We start from the raw sequence: 19859 nt of genomic DNA on the forward strand, positions 1-19859 counted from the left end.
ACTGTCTTGAGGTCAGCCTAGGAAAAGTAAAGGCTAAAAAACACATAGGGTGGCAATAATTTTCAGTGAAATTAATATGACACAATTCTCAGGAGAGCAGCCTGGTCTGAATACATGAAAAAGTGGGAATAAGGCACACAGTTTGTAACTAAGGTTTTATAAACAATATAATCCTGTAGATTCAGGCGTAATGTACAAAGTGTGAAGTCCTTGGCTAGATGTTTATTAAATACCAAATTATACTTCCTGCAAATAAGAACACAGAGGAACCTGACAGCACAGAGGGCAACACCATTCCAAAAGTTTGGTCAGTAGAATGAAATGCAACTCAAAGCCAATCCAGAAAACAAATTAAAGCTGAGCTTAACAAAGGATTTTAGCCAAATGTGTTACCTTGGCATTTGAGGAAAACGTAAAAGCAAGAAGGCCATTTTCAATGTTTTCTTGCTTGTTTCCCCTGAGCCAGGACTAAATCTAGTAAAGACTTTCTGACTTTCCTTTAAAGCAGGTCTTAGTCTCTCCTTTGACAAATGTCTTTCCTATTTCTGAAACAATCTTGAACTCTGAAGGTTTCAAGAGAAAGTTCTCAACTAACAGGCCATGTTCAGTCCTTTCCAGCCTATTACCATTATATTACCCATATTACCTATCATATTTTCCCATGATTATCTACTTTTACATTAATACACATGTCATAAATGTCATCATGGGGGATGATGAAGTAGGAAGGTCTCTGTTAGGTTGAAGCCAGCCTATATGACATGTTCCAGGTCACTCAGGACTATAAAATGAAACTTTGGTGGGAGTACCTACAGCACAAAAACATGTAAGTCTTTGAGTCTTAGTTTCCAAAGTCTAAATTAAATAAAATTAATGCTAGACAGATGTCTACATATATTTTCTTTTGTTTATAATGTCCTTAGCCATGATGCTGACATAGGAAGAAAAAAATGTTGACTTTCCATCACCACTAAATATGAGGTGGCCACTAGAGAAATCATCAAAAGTAGTTTCAATCAAATAGTAGTTAAGTGGTATATTTAGTGAGTATAAAAAGCTTTGGGTTTTTTTTCCCTCCCTGGTACTGCAGTCTGAAACCATGCATGCTAAGCATATACTCTACCCCTAGCCTGGACAATGTTATTAAGAAGTGAAGAAAAATCAATATAATGAATATTGGGAAATAAATTTTAAAATCCTTCTGGTTCATATCATAATTTTTCCAAATGAGTAAAAAGGCTATCTCTTGGAAATTTTATTAAAGTCCATATACAAGTATACTGTTCATGTATGACCACACACATATACACATTAGTACTTATATGTGCACATGTGTGTGAAGCCAGGTGTCACCTTCCTCAATCACTCTCCACCCTGCCCTGTGAGGTAGGCTCTCAATGAACCTAGAGTTTACAGATTATACTGTGCTGGCTAAGCCATGAGCTCCGTGATTTAGTCTTTCTCTGCTACTAGAGACTAGGAATAAAGTCATGATCTCCTGCACTTATTTTATATGGTTGCTGGACAGCCAAACTCAAGAACTTGTATCACCACAGGAAGCAGAGAGCCAAATGGAGCAATCTTAGAAGCCAGCCGATATAGGAACATTTTTAATTAGCAGAAAAATAGAGGCCTCAAATTGTAGCTATCAATGGGATATATAATATTTAACATAACCTTGTAGTAATTTTAAAGGCTATTCAAATTCTTTTAATTTTTAAATTTTATTTTTATGTATATATATGTGTGTGCATCTGCTTGTCCATATGTGTAACATGTGCATGAAGATACCCAGAGAGGCCAGAAGAGGGTGTCAGATCCCCTGGAACCAGGATTACCCATGCTGTAAACCACCATTAGCAGTAAACTGCTGAGCCATCTCGCCAGCCTCTTAAAGAATAATATTCCATAGGGGGCCAAGGCAAGTGGGGGACTAACTGCCAGACGAAGAAAACAGGCCATGCCGGTTTCTTCCATTGATCCCTCATATAAGCATTGTCATCTTCTGCCTATAATACCTCCTCCTTTGTTTGAATTAGCTTCCTATTTACTTAATGGACTCATGGTAGGATCTAAGGTAATACTCCTGAAAATTAGGTATTCAACTACTACTTTACCTGCAAGAGGCAAGTACCAGTAAGTATTTGGTTATGCAAGTAAAAATTACAGATGTCAACTGCTATTTATCTTATGGAGAAGCTGTCAGTCACTAAATAGGATCTCTCTCCACAAGTACACATTTATTTCAGCCTCTGCCAGTGGAAGTGTTAGAGCAGATGTTGGCAGACTGTGACATACAGTATGTCTTTAAAACTTGTTGGGGTGTGAAATTTCATAAGGTCAAAAAATGCTGCATTTTGATCAGCAGATAGAGATTTTTCTGTTCTTTTATAAATTATTTCAGAAAAACCAATAGAATTGCTGGTAAAATGGACATTTCTTTAGTAGGACATGACAACTGTTTAAAAGGTAATTTCTACCACGTTAATAAGCAAATGTTCAACCACAATTCCTTTAGCCTGAAATGTCTTAAAGCAATTTAAAAATTTAATATAGTATTCCTGTTGTCAAAGTGATTAATTTCTTACTTACAAGAACCACTAATATATAATGAACATGTTTTGATAGAGAAAAACTGTTTTTCTTAATACACACATATGTATGCACATATATGTATTTATAACATATAATGATAAGAAGTTTTCATTTCAAAAATAAAAGTTCTCTACACAAGAAATAACAGATATGAATGCAGAAGGTTTTTAAATTAGTTCCCAAGGAAGTTCTCAGAGAAGTATCCAGGATGGTAAAGATCAAAATATGTTGCATATAAAATTTGTTTTGATAAAAATTTGGATAAAATTTTAGAAAAATAGTATCCTTCCTCGATTATTTGTAATTCCATATTCTTTTAGCTTTACTTTAAAAACTGAAAATAAAGTTTGAAATTCTTTTGTGATAAAATGAATTTTATAATACTTAAGAAATGTTTTCTTTCCTGGATCTTTTGGTTATTTAATTATGTTCACAAGCATCAATTCCCCCTCCCTTCTTTCTCCAACATATCTCATCCAACTAAAAGAGTCATCTAATGACAAATTTTGACCCCATAGAACAGACTGCACCTAGTTCTTCTCTATGCCAATTTGAACTTGAAACTGCTCTAGTTCTGGATAAACACAGGAGGATCTTTTACTTAGATAAGTAGGTATAAACCATTTAAAGCTTGGTCAAATATGAAAATGAAAATAATCGTTATTATCATCAAGGACACCTTTTAATTAAGCAAATTCAACAAAGACAACATTTCTAAGTAAACTATGAGCATTTTTTAGATAGTCTTAAGAAATATGAATATAACTAAAAATATAAAATAATCTCAGGAAATGATTTCTAATAGACAAACATTTATATAATAAGACAAACAACCAAACACTGTGACAGGGAATCCTGTGAGATAATGCAGAAAGGAGGATAACATCTTACAACCCAGATCATAGGTCCTTATTTACATTTTATATAAAAAAACTTAAGTTGTGTACGTGGGCAATTATATTTAATATATTACATTCAACTCTAAATACGAAAAACAGTAAACTATATTGCACTGCATAAGATTATAAGTCCCTGTCATAAGGAGTTGAAATTTCTTACAGAGTTGATCATTTCTTTCCATCAAGTGTAGATAAACTTTCATGCTGGTTTCTCAGATCCATACACACACCTGCCACATAACATCATGCAGATAAATGAACCCACAGTGAATTAACAATTGTTAATCACTTACTTGCCACTGAGAAGTTGTTGAGGGGATAAGGTAAGTCCACATCTTGAGGTTTCTCCTTATAGCCTATGAATGAGCCATCTGTCTTCAAAAGGAAGTATCTTGGCCTCCAGTTTTTTATATATTCTCCTACATGGAAGAACACACATGTTAATGCCAAAAACGAAGTAATGTTTAGGTAAGAAAAGAAATTATGGTATAACACATCCCATTAACACTGACCTGCAAAATTTTAATGATGTAATTTTCTTTTAACTTGACTTACAAAAGAAAATAAGTCTACAATTAAATTTAATAAACCCCAGACACTTTGTTTTTAATGATTCCATACTTTGATTATTCATTTGGACTGTTATTCCTTCAGAGAATCATTCTTCTGAACACACATTTTCTTCAGTTTTCCAATTTATCAGTTGACTGTTAAAGCATATTTTTGGCCATTTTATAAGGCCCTAGTAATTCCATGAACAGTATTTATGAATTGCAGGGAAAACAGATCATAAGCAGAGTGTGAAATACATGTTCCACTTTCATGATCAATAATACTCCTTTTTGGCTTTTGTTTTCCAAACAAGGGGAAAGAAGCTAACTCCTTTACCTTTTTGTAAGACAAGGTCTCACAGGATTACCTCAAACTCAATCGTCTAGCCTCAGCCTCTAGGATTATTATAGGACGTATTTCCTTGTTAATCTTGACCTTAACTTCCTCTTTCTAGGAAAATAACCTTTCACACAATGCTGTGACCAGTCACAAAACTGAAAGAACATGAGTTAATAAAGCTCAAAAGCACACCACAGTTACATACAGAAAAAAATGCAATACAGTATAGTTATAAAGCATGACTAACTCTGTATAAATATGCATTTTATTAGATTTCCATATGAGCTCCACCTAACTACCAAAATAGACCCAATTTGAACCAGCAGCGCCTTAATAGCTCAATGGCAAGCGAGGCATAGCAGTTCACACCTGCTTTCTCAGGACTAGAGGAGGCTAAAGCAGGAGCCGCCATGAATGCCAGGTCATGCTGAGCTCCAAACCAAGATTTGGGGATGGAGGGTTTTGGAGTAAGTGCATTAGCAAGGGAGGAAGGAAGAAGGGTGGAAGAAAAAGAAAAAAATGCTGAAGGGGAGGAGGGAACCATGTGGTCTTCTGCTATTAGGAAGTGCTGAATTTTAGAACTACAAAAATCTGAAATTTTTACATTTGATACAAAGCAGCTTTTCTTTCGGCCAAGTTTCAACCTAGCACTTGACTTCTGGCATGCCTTATACTACTAGTAGTAAGTCAGAACTTCCTTAGTAGCTCCCTGACAGCCTTACCTAACTGACCCATTACTGCTTTACATCCAGCCTGTTAATGTTCTCAATTGCTTTCCCCAAACCTCACCACAGCTTCTACTAACAAATCACCTCCAGATTAATCTTATCAGAGTGTAGACTCCATTGCTTTTCCCCTCATCCTGCTCTAACATATTTTTACACTAAAACAACCTGATGGGCATGTGCAGCAACTCTCAGGGGACAGAGACAGGTGGATCCCTCTGAATTCAAGGCCAATCTTGGTCTATAGAGTGAACTCTAGGCCGGCCAAGGCTACAAGGTAAGATCCTGTCTCAGAAAACAAACAAACAAACAAACAAAACCAAAAAAGCAAACTTACTACATTTAATGTAACATATATTTACATATATGTATCATGTTTATACATGATATATGCATACATAGTTTTTTCCTGAGCAGCATGGTGGCATGTAACCCTAGCACTAGGAAGGCAAAGGCAAAGGACGACAAGTTAATACTACACCTGACCTCTTAGTAAAAAAGCAGCATCATTGTATAGCATTTCTACCTACACCTAAACACAAATAGCTGGACTTTCTTTTCTGTTAATACATTCAATCTATTAGAGTATTGAAACTGAATTATTAGAAGATTGAAATATAAGAAGAGAATAAAACTCAAGTGGATAACTGAAGAAGGACGCCTATTCAAATAGCTGTTAGCTTACTCAGATTGTATCTTGAATAAATCTTGCATACTGTACACAGTTTTAAAAATCATGTATTAGTCATACAGATACTGGTTTACTGATTAAACAGTTCAACTCTCACAGCTGAAACACTTTACATAGTTTTGTTATAATTAATCAATTTCATTTAAAAAAAAACTCTTTTAAAGTACTGAGAAGCTTGTAAAGCTATGATAGCAAACATGGTTTCCAAACTTCTACTCTTTGTCCTTGGAGCTCATTTTTTATCATCTCAGCAACTACTGACATTCTTTGTTGACTTGCATCGAAATACTCTAGTACCCTGTACTTAAACTGCCTATCACTTGATTGATAGTCATAGTAAATAAATAAAAGAGATAAGCAAATGTAAATATTTCACACGTGCATATAGGTAGATAAATTTCAACACACATATACCTGATGCCTTATCTACTTTTATTAAGACAAAATTCATTCTTGGCAATCACATAATATTTACTTAAGTTCACAGTTCTTATTCAACTCCAAAACTTTGTTCCTGTGTTGACTGCCATTATTATTTAATTCTTTCCTATTTAATTATGTGTTACTATATAATTTTATATTGTTAGGTGCCAATATCTAATCAATGAGGTAGCATTTAGGTTCCAAAGGCTGTTGTTAACAAGAGCAGATTTATACTGATACAGTTACATGTCTGTCAAGATGAACAGCAAGTGATAATTTCACAATCATATAAAGATAAAATGAAACAAACTCACTTGAAAAGTATAAAGACCACATCATAATTAGAATATTTTTCTTATGTAAATAGAAGTGAACACATTCTTTCAGAAAATGTAAAATTAAAATCAAAATTTAATTTCTAAACCGAATTTTTCTTTAGCATCTTAAATATTTCCATGTTCAGATTGATAGTGAATTAAAAATTAGAGCTGTCAAAAGTTCTGTGAAAATTAGTCTATTATATATCCCTTAAGAAAAATGCACAACAACCAGACAGGGGTGAACTTATTTCCTCCAAAGGAAAAAAAAAAGGAGAAACAGAAAATTTCTGTTCCACTAAATGAAAAATTAGCAATATTATTGAATATATTTTTAATAATTTTGAATTGATTCATATACTCAGCAATTGAGTTGGTCAGCACAGTTAAACTGAGTGTCAATTTTTCAATGAAGATTTTGTTTTTGTTTTTTTGTCATTTAACATCTACAACATAAAGGACCTTGCAATATATTCATTCATTCAGTCAGTCATTCAGTCATTTAGTCAGTCAGTCTGTCAGTCAGTCAGTCACTTAGTTAAAGGTGCTGGGAACACAAGTTGTAACCCCTTCCCCACCAACCAAAATAAAAAAGACCAAATCTCTAACTTCATGGAGCTTTTTCCAGTATTCCTCCAGAGTTCAGATATGCCTAGTTAGCATCTGGAGAAAGGTACTAAATATTTTCTTCAGGTGAAAGTGGGGGGCAGAGGACAAAGAACCTTTTTATATGTTTCTACAAAAATTCTGAAGAAAAAAAATATTTCAGCATGGTGTGCTGGCTTTATTAAATATACCTTTTCCATTTCCACAGATGGAATGAATGTGTTTGCCTCTGAAGAATGATCCTTACATAGGGCATAAAGGCTGCAAGTGAGTGAACAACAGAAATGGTGGTGTCTCTTGTTGTTTCCCTAGGCCCAATATAGGGGTAAACTTTCCTAGCCTGAAACTACGTAGAACATAACTTTTTCATGACTAACTCCCTGGCATGGCACTGAGGACAGTGAATACTAAGCACTGCTAGGGTAGAACTGTCTCTATAGATTAAGAAGTCCCAACTGGGCCTTTTCCAAGTGATCATGAAAAATTATCTAAATAGTTCTGCCACTAATGCAGTAATTCCAGCAATGAGAGCTCAAGAAAAGATGATGTCATAAGTCTGTTCTATGAGTAGAAACAAACAAAAAAAAAATCCTAGATTTTATGGGCCTATATGCCCAGAATAACAAGAAAAATTCAAACAATCAGTCATTAAGATAAACCAATAACAACCAGCCATGTTGCTTTTAGTTGTGATGCTGCAATGTGCTCATGCACATGCACATGAGCAGAGTAGAGGAGCTTTGGGATCTTTCTGCATCTCAAATACTGAGATTTCAGGTCTGAACCACTGCACCCAGCTTTTAACATGGGTGCTGAGGATCTGATCTCAAGTTCTTATACTTGTGCATCAAGTATTGTAGAGACTAAGCCATTCCACAGCCCCCATAATTCTATTTTTAAAGATAGTACTTGCATCAAAGCTAATATTAAATTTCAACAATCATTGTAGGAACAACTGGATAAAGTGGCCAGCACAACCTTTTCCTAACTTATCATCTACTATAACTTGCGTTTCTTCTTCCTTACCCTCTTTGATGAGAAGGTATATACACTATAAAATCCAGTGTTTCCAAAATGAATAGTCAGGCTTTGCTTATTGTCAGAGTTGTCCCCAGTTGTATGTCCTTAGGCAATCCTGTCACTATGCAAACATTACTGAATAAATCTAGATCATACAGCCACCACATAGGTAATCCCCTTGCCTGTGTCTGTAGTGTATGTGTATAACCTATTGCTCCTAGGGTTACAATGAACAATATTAAGATTAAATCAAGACCAAGGAGAAATGATGTAACCAAAAACCAAGATAAATAAACACAAGTTACTAGTGTCCAAACAAAGGGCACTATCTTACCGTGTACATTTTTTAATTAAGTAGAAGTGACTCTAAATAATGACTGAAAGCATCGTATAGAAAATATGTAAGCCAATACCAATCAAATCATTATCAAGTACTATTCACTATATAATTATGACATATCTTTGCACAACCAGCTCTAAAAATTTGTTTACATTAAAATCACCACAACCACATAAGTAATGAATTTTATAATGACTATATAATTTCTCAGCTCTATAATCAATTATTATGGGACCACCACTCCATGTATGGTCTTTTACTTTCCCCAAAAGGATTCTGGCATTTTGGAGTAAAGTAATTACTAAATGATAGACCTTCAAAAGAAGTACAAACCCCACTCTCTGGAATCAGCTTATCCTATAAAAGAGAGTATCATCACAGTTTGCAAGAGAGGCAAGGAGGTCACTGATTTTAGAACAGCTAGCCCCATATAAATTTAAAATACACTTAAAATAGTAGATTTGATAAAAAAGTAAACATGACATATGAAGAAAGGAAGGAAGCAGGTAACCATGGAAACAATGGCAGAAGATTTAGTACAAACTAAAAAAAAACTTGATCTACCACAAATAAGAATAAAGAACAGATTTTCTCTGAAAGCTTTTGAAGGAAGAGTAACCTTGCTCATGTCTTGTTTTCTGTTGTGGTTGCCATGACTGTGATATATTAGTTGCTATAAGGCATCATTGTAGTTGTTTACTATACCCACCCTAAGAAATGAAAGACAGCTTTTATATATACTGTTATCAAAGACTTATTCAAAGATTTATTCATTTATTTATTTCATGTATGAGTATACTGTCGCTGTCTTCAGACACATCAGTATAGGGCATTGAATCCCATTACAGATGGTTGTGAGCCACCATGTGGTCACTGGGAATTGAACTCAGGGCCTCTGGATGAGCAGTCAGTGCTCTTAACCACTGAGCCATCTCTCCAGCTCCCAAAGACTTATTTATACAACAACCACAAAAATAAATCTAATGATCCATTATCATTTAGCATGAGAGAAAAGGATAGATACAGCTGTACTCAGTCAATTTCTTGTAAATGCGAAGGAAAAACGTCAAACCGTTTTAATAAGCAGTAGAGAATCTATTTGTGAACTGTAGGTTTGTAAGAAAATGTTTTCTTTCTATCAGTTCTGAGCTCTACTAGGTTATAATTCTAGAGTTGGGGTCTTGGCCAACTTTCCTTTTAATTAATAATTCACTTCCTATATTACAACAAACAATCCCAATGGTTCTGAGGAGATTACTACTATTACAGAAAAAGTCACAAATGATAATTTTGTTTTGGCTAAAGCCTAAAATGTTTCCCAGCCTATTCAAGTGGATCATATCGGGAGTGGAGTGATAGACAGTCAACTCCGGGTCTCCTGAAGTTGTTCATCTCGGGTCAAATTACGTTGTTTAATGTCTTCATTTTAAGTCAGTCTACATATAAAAACTTTATTCCATTATTCATTAATACTTCATTAAGAATTGACACTATAGTTTTTAAAACTTTCTGATGAAGACATCAAAAAGTACCATAGTAAGAATTAGGGGCCTATATGTCTAGACCAAATGCAGATTAAATGTCCCAACAGGCTCTGATCTGTATTTGACTGGATATGTCCACATTTCTTCAGATATCTAACTAGAAAATATGCTTAAACAATCCAGGCTTCTACTCTTAAAGGTGAATTGTGGTGCTAAATATCCAATTCTGTCTTAAAGTTAAGTCTTATGGAAGAAGCTTTATCTTTAAAAAAAAAGAAAAAAAGATAAAGTTAGAAGCAAGATGAAAGATGAACCAGTGGAGAACACTGCATTCATACTCATAAACTAGAAACCTACCCTCACCCTTATGCTAACATGGGCTAGGCTAAAAATATATAGCAATAACAAATAGGTAAAATAAATTTGGCCTTATTAACACAGACACAACCTAGTTCAACTGATTTGATATAGCACTAATTTTCACAAATCTCATAAATCAACTATTTAGAACACAATTATAAAAATCATACTAAAATATGCTCCTATAACATAGGATAGCACATGAGATTAGATTCCTATTTCCCCATAGAAAATTAAAGACCCTGATTAGTAACAGTAAATAAACTTAAATTATTAAGATATAATCATGATACTGATGTTTAAGTTACCAGTAGCGACTCCTAGTTGATGTCTTACAGATTTAAAAAGATACCCAACCTTTGCAAACTAGGTTTGATGGGGTTTTTTTGAATTTTTTTTTAAATACTCTACTTCATAATTCTCTCAGTGGCCAGGCATGGTGGCACACACCTGCAGATCATACCCTGGAGGCTGAGGCAGGATTGTGTGTTTGATTCCATTCTGAGTTACATTACAATGTAATGTGATGGCTTGGAGCAAGACTCTGGGGCACAAAGCTTATATGTGAATCATGATTATGCCACTGCTTAACTAAAGGAACTTGCCCTCCTCCACACCCCAACTAGAAAATGAGAATTATCATAGTGCCTACACAAATTATGTACGGACACAATATAGAAGCTCTTAAAAATTCTGCATGGCATAATATTAGGTACTAGATTTTGTTATTAAATGGAACCATTGCTAATTAATGCAATTTATAATCAACATTGTACTTATCTAGGAATATTTATATAATTAGAAAACAATAAATGTGTATCATAAATCAAAAACAGTCTTTTAAGCTGGAGAGAGGCCTTTGAAACTTTTCTTTTTAATATTTATTTGTATTATTTTAATACATATGTGGAGAGGGCACTACATAGTTATTGCAGGTACGCCCAGAGTCTAGAAGAGAGTTTAGGTTCCCTGGAGTGAAAAACAAAAGTTGTGAACATCATGACATGGGTGCTGGAAACCACACTTGAGTCCTTTGAAGAGCAGTACTTGCTTTTCACCACAGTACTCCGCTCTCTGTAGCCTGGAAATACTTGTTTTTACTAAAGAAATGTAAAAATTATGCAATATCTAAATACAGCATTAGTTAAAATCATATGCTATCTTTAAGACAAATATAAAGGTACAGAAAAGTAAACAGAAGTCTCAGAGCTTTTAGAACTTCTTTTCTTCTATTGATGGGATGTCCGTGTACTGTCCAGATTCATCTGGAACTGAGCTCAAGTAATCCCTTAGGCTTTAGCCCCCCCAGGCACTAGTCACATCTCACCTAGTTTATGAACAATTATTATGAATTTAAGAATTTCTAGGAGCTGAGGAGATGGCTCTGCAAGCAAAAGCACTTGTTCTGCAAACCTGACCATCAGAGTCAGATCCAAAGAACCCACAAAAAATGCTAGCCTGTGATCCCAATACAGGCAAGGCAAAGACAGTAGATCCCTGGAATGATATGGCTAAGCCAGTACAATGTAAGGCTCTGGGTTCAAGTGAAAAATCCTGCCTCAGTAAATAAGGTGGACAGCGATAAATGAAGGCACCTGACTTCAACCTTTGCCTCCACACTCATATGCACATAATGTATGTTCACCTGCATACATCTGTGCCCATATTCATACACACTCATATGCACATAATGTATGTTCACCTGCATACATGTGTGCCCATATTCATACACACTCATATGCACATAATGTATGTTCACCTGCATACATGTGTGCCCATATTCATACACACTCATATGCACATAATGTATGTTCACCTGCATACATGTGTGCCCATATTCATACTTGTGCACTTGAGGCTGGAGGGATGATGGCTCAGTGGTTAAGAGTGCTGACTGTTCTTCCAAAGAACCCAGGTTCAGATCCCAACACTTTGCAGTACCTCACAACTAAACTCCACTTTTAGACAATTTAATGCCCTCTTTTGACCTCTGTACTTGAGATGGACAGACATACATGCAGACAAAGCACCAAAACACAGAAAATAAAGTCTTAAAACTTTTTAAATAATTTAGTGTTGAAATACATACAAGTACTTAAAATATAAATGGATTATGCAGGTATAATCCAACCCTCATAAAATATTAATTCTAGAAAAGAAGTGGAAGTTTCTGGATATGTCAAGTAATACAGACTCAAACCGTGTCTTGCTGATACAGACTCACATGGTGAGGTCGACTCACGTGGTGTATTGCTGAGGCAAGACCCATGGGAGGACATGTGATGTTTGGAGAAAGTATAAATAGGAGACAACAGACACGATGTGTCAGAGGCCTGGCAGTTTCTGTTAGATCTAGCCACCTCTGATTCCTGTTTGCTATCCTGACATTACTGGACTGGACTACTGGTGTCCTGACTAACAGAGATTGGAATAGCCCCACGCAACGTCTTCTAAACAGGTTCATATCCCCTTGTCCTATTTACCATCTTTTCTCCCCTACCTTTGGACAGTGGGCTAGAAGGAGGCGGTGGGTGAGGGGACGTCAAAGTATTTGAGAACCTTTATTAAAAGTAAGTTTTAAGAAATATAAGCCTACATAGTAAGAAGTGTGAGGAATGAAATATCGAATCTGAAGAGGTGAGAAAATTTTAGGGATATATAAACCTGAACACTGGCACATATCTGCAGTCCCAGATATTCAGGAGGCGGAAGAAAGAGGATCCCTTGATTCCAGAACCTTGAAATCAGCTTGGACATAACAGTTTAGGATACAGACATACGCAAAATCTAGTTTTCTAAATAAAATTGTCTTTACTCACTTCTGATGAACGATGGTTGTATCATTTTCCTTTATTGATTCCTTCAAATAAGTAATGTCCTTTAACTAATCAGTGCTGAACTAGGGTATCAACGCAATGTCCTTAACCATATTATGTAATACAACATCTGTGACTCTCTGTCATTTCCAAATACCTATACATGCTCCTAGAGAAAGGGTAGTAATTACTATTTGTTGTCTGTGGCATATTCAATACACAATCTTTCAACATTTCAAGATTCTGTTGCTTCTCTGTAGATTCTAAAATGAGGAGGGACTGCCTGCTCTCCTCTTTCAGAGGTCAGTCTAATCCTGGACTGACAATATTACCAATGCAACTGGCGACACAGAAGTTGTTTACAATTTTGGTAAACCTGCAATGTATGATCAAGATGCCTTAAAAGCTTTCCAGATGTACCCACATTTCTGCTTTTCCATATGTTCCTTCATGATTATTTTGAGAAATATATTATAGTCAAGAAATTTTCCTTCCACTGCATAATGCATGAACTTGTCGTTTAAGTATAGTTTTCATGCCTGCTTCCTAAGGAAGGTTAGACTCCATGAAGAAATTAAAAAAAAAACAACCTATGCACCAAATACTGTAAAGCAGTGTTTCTCAACCTGTGGGTTGTGACCCTTGTGGGTGAGGATGAACAACCCTTTCACATGGATCTCTGAAGGCCATCAGAAAACACAGATATTTAAATTATGATTCATAACAGTAACAAAACTAGTTATGAAGTACCAATAAAAATAATTTTGTGGTTGGAGGCCACCACAATATGTGGAACTATAGTAAAGGCTGCATTACTTAGAATGTTAAGGCTACTGTTGTAAGATGTTAGAAGGGCAACTTTAACTTCTCTAAGGAAGTGCATTATCAGCATTTTATTTAAAATGTTCCATAATCGTTAACAATTACCACCTTACCTTTAAGCATTCTGGTATTTGTTTAATGATACCCAGCTTATTAAACCCTGAAACCTATGGTTTTCAGGCAACTTTACACCAAGAAATAATACATTTAATCATTCTTTTAAACAAAACAACATCCTAACGGTATTATAGTATCAAATCTAATTCAGAAAAATCAAGGGGGAGTGGAGAACACTCAATGCTGCACACAATCTCGCCAACAGAAAATAGCATCCTGGCAATTTAATGAAGAATAAACCATGAGATTAGTTTACATAGAAGAAGATATGTTGTGGAGAATTACTCAATCTGTACTAAGCTTCCTGCTGGGTTAAATGTGAGCTAAATTATTATTTTGCTTTCACTTACGCCCTTGTACATTGTGAAAGCAGAGCTGTCTTTTTCTACATTACTGCAAAAATTCTCCATTTCTACACCATACCTCATTTAAATATGAAGTCATTTACATACTATTTTAATAATGTGGAAATGCTAGAAGTACTGCAAATGCAGAGGAAAGCAGATCTCTGTGAGTTCAAGGCCAGCCTGGACTACATAATGAGTTCCAGGACAGCCAGGGCTACAAAAAGAGACCTTGCCTCAAAACAACACAATAAGAAAAAACTTCTGCAAAGAAACTGACTTATTTAAACATATAGTTTCATTAGAAAAAATTAACATCCATACTGTAACATTTTCTATTTTTAGCACCTCATACTCTCTGCATATTTAAATCTTACATATAATTTTAGGAAATAGCCTTAATAAAATCAAATATGGAAGCAATGTAAGCATAATGCAAACCTACTCACCATGTCTGTTCAACACCTAGAACAGATCAGGCAAAGGAAGAACTATTAATTGTATAAGTACACAACTTATCACTATCCCGCCACACTCATGGCATAAAAACTTAGAATATCTCAGAATAAAAAAAAAAAAAAAAAACCCTGAGATCACTCCCTTCCACCCCTTTGGTCTCTACTGTTTAAGTACTACACAACTGGAGAGCTTGCTAATCAGGAAGTCTGTGCTGGGCAAGGACAGGGTGCACTGTCAAACTAGTTTATCCTGCTGTCATTTCACCTCTGCTTTATAAAATTAGTGGGAAGTATAGCACTTTATCTTACCCCTTCACCTAAAGATCTCTCCAATGATCAACCTCTAGTGGTGTGGGACCCTGAAAAGGACATATCACTAAACTCAAGACATCTAATCATTTTAAGGGTAAATTCATGCCCTTCAAAATTCTTGCTTTCCTTAAACAATAATCTATTATGTCCATTGTGATCAGGTTACAAGAAAGCTTGACTTTGCTTAAAAATCCTCAGCTAAGCCCTGTCTGTATTTAGGTTTCACTCCAAGGGATCCCTTCACACAAACAAGGGATGAGCACTGCAGTCTCCTCACTGCACAGACAGCTAACAGGAAACTGAGCCACACAGAGGGAAGCCTGTAGAGGACATAGATGATGCTTGAACAGACAGCTACACAAATAACATCCTTTTATCTTCTTCCTCACAGTGGATGTGAATACAACTGTTCAGATTCAAGTGACAGTTATGCTACTTATTACACTAAGTATGGGAGTGACAAACTGGGCATATCACCCTTCATGCCTTAGTTCCCTCTTCTGTAAAATGGGGACAGCAGTAATAGAAAAATAGATTAATATTTATAATACACACAGAACATCTGCTCACAGTAAGAATTATAAAATTGTTTGCTGCCGGGTGGTGGTGGCACACGCCTTTAATCCCTGCACTTGGGAGGCAGAGGCAGGCTGATTTCTGTGTTCGAGGCCAGCCTGGTCTACAAAGTTCCATTACAGCCAGGACTACACAGAGAAACCCTGTCTCGAAAAACCAAAACACACACACACACACACACACACACACACACAAAAAAACCCACAAAAAAAAAACCAAAAACAGAAACAAAAATAAAATTGTTTGCTAATAAACTAAAATGGCTTATGGTATAAAAAAAGAAAACCAATGCAAAAAAACTTAGGAAAGGGAAGGATATGAAGATACATGATAGTCATGTCTTCAATTCTTTATAAAGGCAAATAAAAAAATTTAGGGATTAGGATGATAGTGATAAAGTTTTTGCCACAGAAACATGAAGACTTAGGTACAATTCCCAAAACCTTCACAAAAGCTGGGCAGGATGTACAAGCTGGTGTTCCAGTCCTTGGGAAGCAGAGACAAGTGATCCCTGGGGCTCACAGACCAGTCAACCTAGCTAATCATGTGAACTCCCAATGAGTTACCTAGACCTCAAAAATTAACATCATGGAGAGTGATGGACAAAGACCCCCTGACATCCACACATTCACACAACACGATATATGAAAAAAACTTCCATTTCATTATTTACTGTACTTGGTCCTGTTTTGATCTACCATCCTCACTAACAATGATTTTGAAAATTTAGAATACCCAAGATATAAGGTACAATTTGCTAAACGCATGAAACTCAAGAAGAACGAAGACCAAAGTGTGGACACTTTGCCCCTTCTTAGAATTGGGAAAAAACACCCATGGAAGGAGTTACAGAGACAAAATTTGGAGCTGTTTCAAAAGGATGAACCATCTAGAGACTGCCATATCCAGGGATCCATCCCATAATCAGCTTCCAAACGCTGACACCATTGCATACACTAGCAAGATTTTGCTGAAAGGACCCTGATACAGCTGTCTCTTGTGAGGCTATGCCAGTTCCTGGCAAACACAGAAGTGGATGCTCACAGTCAGCTATTGGATGGATCACAGGGCCCCCAATAGAGGAGCTAGAGAAAGTACCCAAGGAGCTGAAGGGGTCTGCAACCCTATAGGTGGAACAACATTATGAACTAACCAGTAACCCCGGAGCATGTGTCTCTAGCTGCATATGTATCAGAAGATGGCCTAGTCGGCCATCATTGGGAAGAGAGGCCCATTGGTCTTGCAAATTTTATATGCCTCAGTACAGGGGAATGCAAGGGCCAAGAAGTGGGAGTGGGTGGGTAGGGGAGTGGGGGGGGGCGGTATGGGGAACTTTCGGGATAGCATTTGAAATTTGAAATGTATATAAAGAAAATATCTAATAAAAAATAACAAAAAATTGCTGCCAATACTCTCATAGAAATCCTTTTTAAATTCAATATCGCAAGACCCTGAAAAGGCAATAAATTGGATATATTATTAAACATTTCATTTCTTTCTAATGTCATTAGAAAGTACAAAGGAAAGGCTGTACCTCATTCCTTTGACATTATTCCTTTCCTGTGCTTCCTCTGTTACAGGACAGTCTATTCCCACTCTGAATTCTGAAACACATTAAACTACCTGTCATACTTGGCTTTTAAAATTACTTGGAAAAAAGTACATTTCTAACTGCTGATATTATATATATATATGTGTGTGTGTGTGTGTGTGTGTGTGTGTGTGTTATTTTTATCTTATATTTATTTGATTAAAATTTTAAATATGTTTATAGTTTTGATTGAGAGAGAAATATGCTTCCATTTCAATGTATAATGTTATATATACAGATCCAAATGTAGGGATGCAAATTACTATAAATACAAATAATTTAAATACTTTAATAGCTATAGTTAAATACATAAAAAAGTAACACACACAAGTAAAATCACTTTGACTTTTCCAGGTGGGTGATTTTCTTATCCTATTTATATATATATTAATATAGCAATTTGTATTCGGTCAACTGTTAAATACTTTTTCAAGAGAGAACTGTGCTTAAATGTGGTCATCAAATTGAAATGCCCAGATATCTTTAACATGTTTAAAAAGAAAGAACAAATCAAAGAAATGCAATGAGAAATAAAACACCACTCAACTATTCAAATAGACTTATTCCCCTTCATAAATCAAGCTTGTAACATTGAATAAATACCAGGAAAGCCACTTCTCAATATTAAAAATGAATTTACTTACCTTGGCCCTCTGAGGGCAGTATTACATAACACAAAGTCAGAAATTTCAGGAAAGAGCAATTACATACCATTCTAATAAATATCTAATTTAAAATTTAGAAATGAGCAAATTTTGCTCATCACATATTAGTAATTTTATCTTTATCATCATCTATACTTAGACATCAAAATGATTGTTTTGAAATGCTTGTTTTAACTTTTTACAAAACCATGATACCAGTAAGAAAAATGTTTGCAAGTCTCATATAAAAGTCACCAAAAATATTTTTAAAATAATATAATGGCTCAGTACTATGTAAACATGTATATCCTATCATGCTATTCTCTGTAGATCAGTGGTTTTATAATATTTTTTAAATTAAGAGTCAACATACATTCAAAGGAATAAACTAATTCACAGATTAACAACTAAGATAAATCCCCAAATCTCTTGATTTCTTGAAAACAGCAGTCAATAAGCTTTTGTTAAAAATCACTCAATAATAATAAAATATAATACAAAGGTAAGTTAATAGTGTAGAATCAAAGCTCAGAATTTTCATAACTAATGCTAGAAGTGTAAAATGCCTCTAATACACGAGGTCGTCACACTACAGATGCTCCACTTTTCCTTACAAAGTATATTATGTGATCATTTATTTACTGATCACTTTGATAAAAGACTTAACCCTGAAAATTCCAATGGTGTGAAAGAGCTTTTATTTAGCTTAATAAAAGTGCTAATCTTACTATCACTGCTTGATGTATGAGGTAATTGATTATTATCCATGCCTAAACTTCACACCACTAACATGAATACACACACACACACACACACACACACACACACACTACATAAAGTGGAAAAATCCTAGCTTTTAAAAACTGGCGTACTGAAGGGAGATAAAAATTACTACAGCGGGTAACAGAAAATTTATTTTATACAGCCAATCAGTTGTTATATGCTCAAATAAAAAAGAAGTGGGTTTTTATGTAGATTTTACATGTACTTGTAAGAAAAGCCCCTTTTTTTCCCTGTAACTTAAGGTATAATTCTCAATTAGGAACTATCTTTTTTTTTCTAAATTTGAAAAAAACTAGGTTTTAACAGTTATATAAGTAAAATTAAACAATTACATTGCCTTGAAACTACACAATTCTATGAATGTTTTAGGGTAAATAAAAAAGTTAAAATTAAATTCCAATACCTTTTAACTAAAATGAAAAGTAGCCTGAGATTGAATTGTGTGACTACCTTGTATGTTGAATACATGGCAAATAGAAAGAAGGAAATAATGGTCATTTTATAATATTCTCTCTCTCTCTCTCTCTCTCTCTCTCTCTCTCTCTCTCTCTGTCTGTCTTTCTCTCTCACACACACACATGCACACGCACATACATACACACACAAATGAGCATGCACACAAACACTCTCATGGCCTACACACATGTGCATACACACCCATGTGCATGCACACACACTTGCATGCACACATGTACACACATACACACAAACATATACACACATGCACACACACTTGAACACATACACACATGTGCACACACACATATACTCATGGGCCTGTGCACATGTACACCAACATACACACAAGCACACACACATGCACACGCTAACATCTTTTCATAAAGATGCGAGGAAGCAACAGCTGCTATTCCATGTGTTATATTCCAGTCTCAAATAAGTGACTCGCATAGTCAATAAACAAACGGAAGGAAGGAAGGAAGGAAGGAAGGAAGGAAGGAAGGAAGGAAGGAAGGAAGGAAGGAAGGAAAAAAGGAAGGAAGGAAAAAAAGGAAGGAAGGAAAAAAGGAAGGAAGGAAAAAGGAAG

At 35.3% G+C, this 19859-nt stretch overlaps 1 protein-coding gene across 6 annotated transcripts in view; it reads right to left on the reverse strand.

Annotated features, from left to right (window-relative positions):
- Akt3 (thymoma viral proto-oncogene 3) overlaps window positions 1-19859 on the reverse strand; it is a 241706-nt gene that overhangs the window by 107108 nt on the left and 114739 nt on the right. For all 6 annotated transcript variants that reach the window (XM_006496818.4, XM_030253917.1, XM_030253910.1 and 3 more), the window contains one exon: window positions 3788-3913. In XM_006496818.4, coding sequence (XP_006496881.1) covers window positions 3788-3913 — 126 coding nt within the window. The remainder of the gene's footprint in view (window positions 1-3787; window positions 3914-19859) is intronic.

The sequence above is a fragment of the Mus musculus genome, chromosome 1 (assembly GCF_000001635.26).
Source record: "Mus musculus strain C57BL/6J chromosome 1, GRCm38.p6 C57BL/6J".
Classification (NCBI taxonomy): domain Eukaryota; kingdom Metazoa; phylum Chordata; class Mammalia; order Rodentia; family Muridae; genus Mus; species Mus musculus.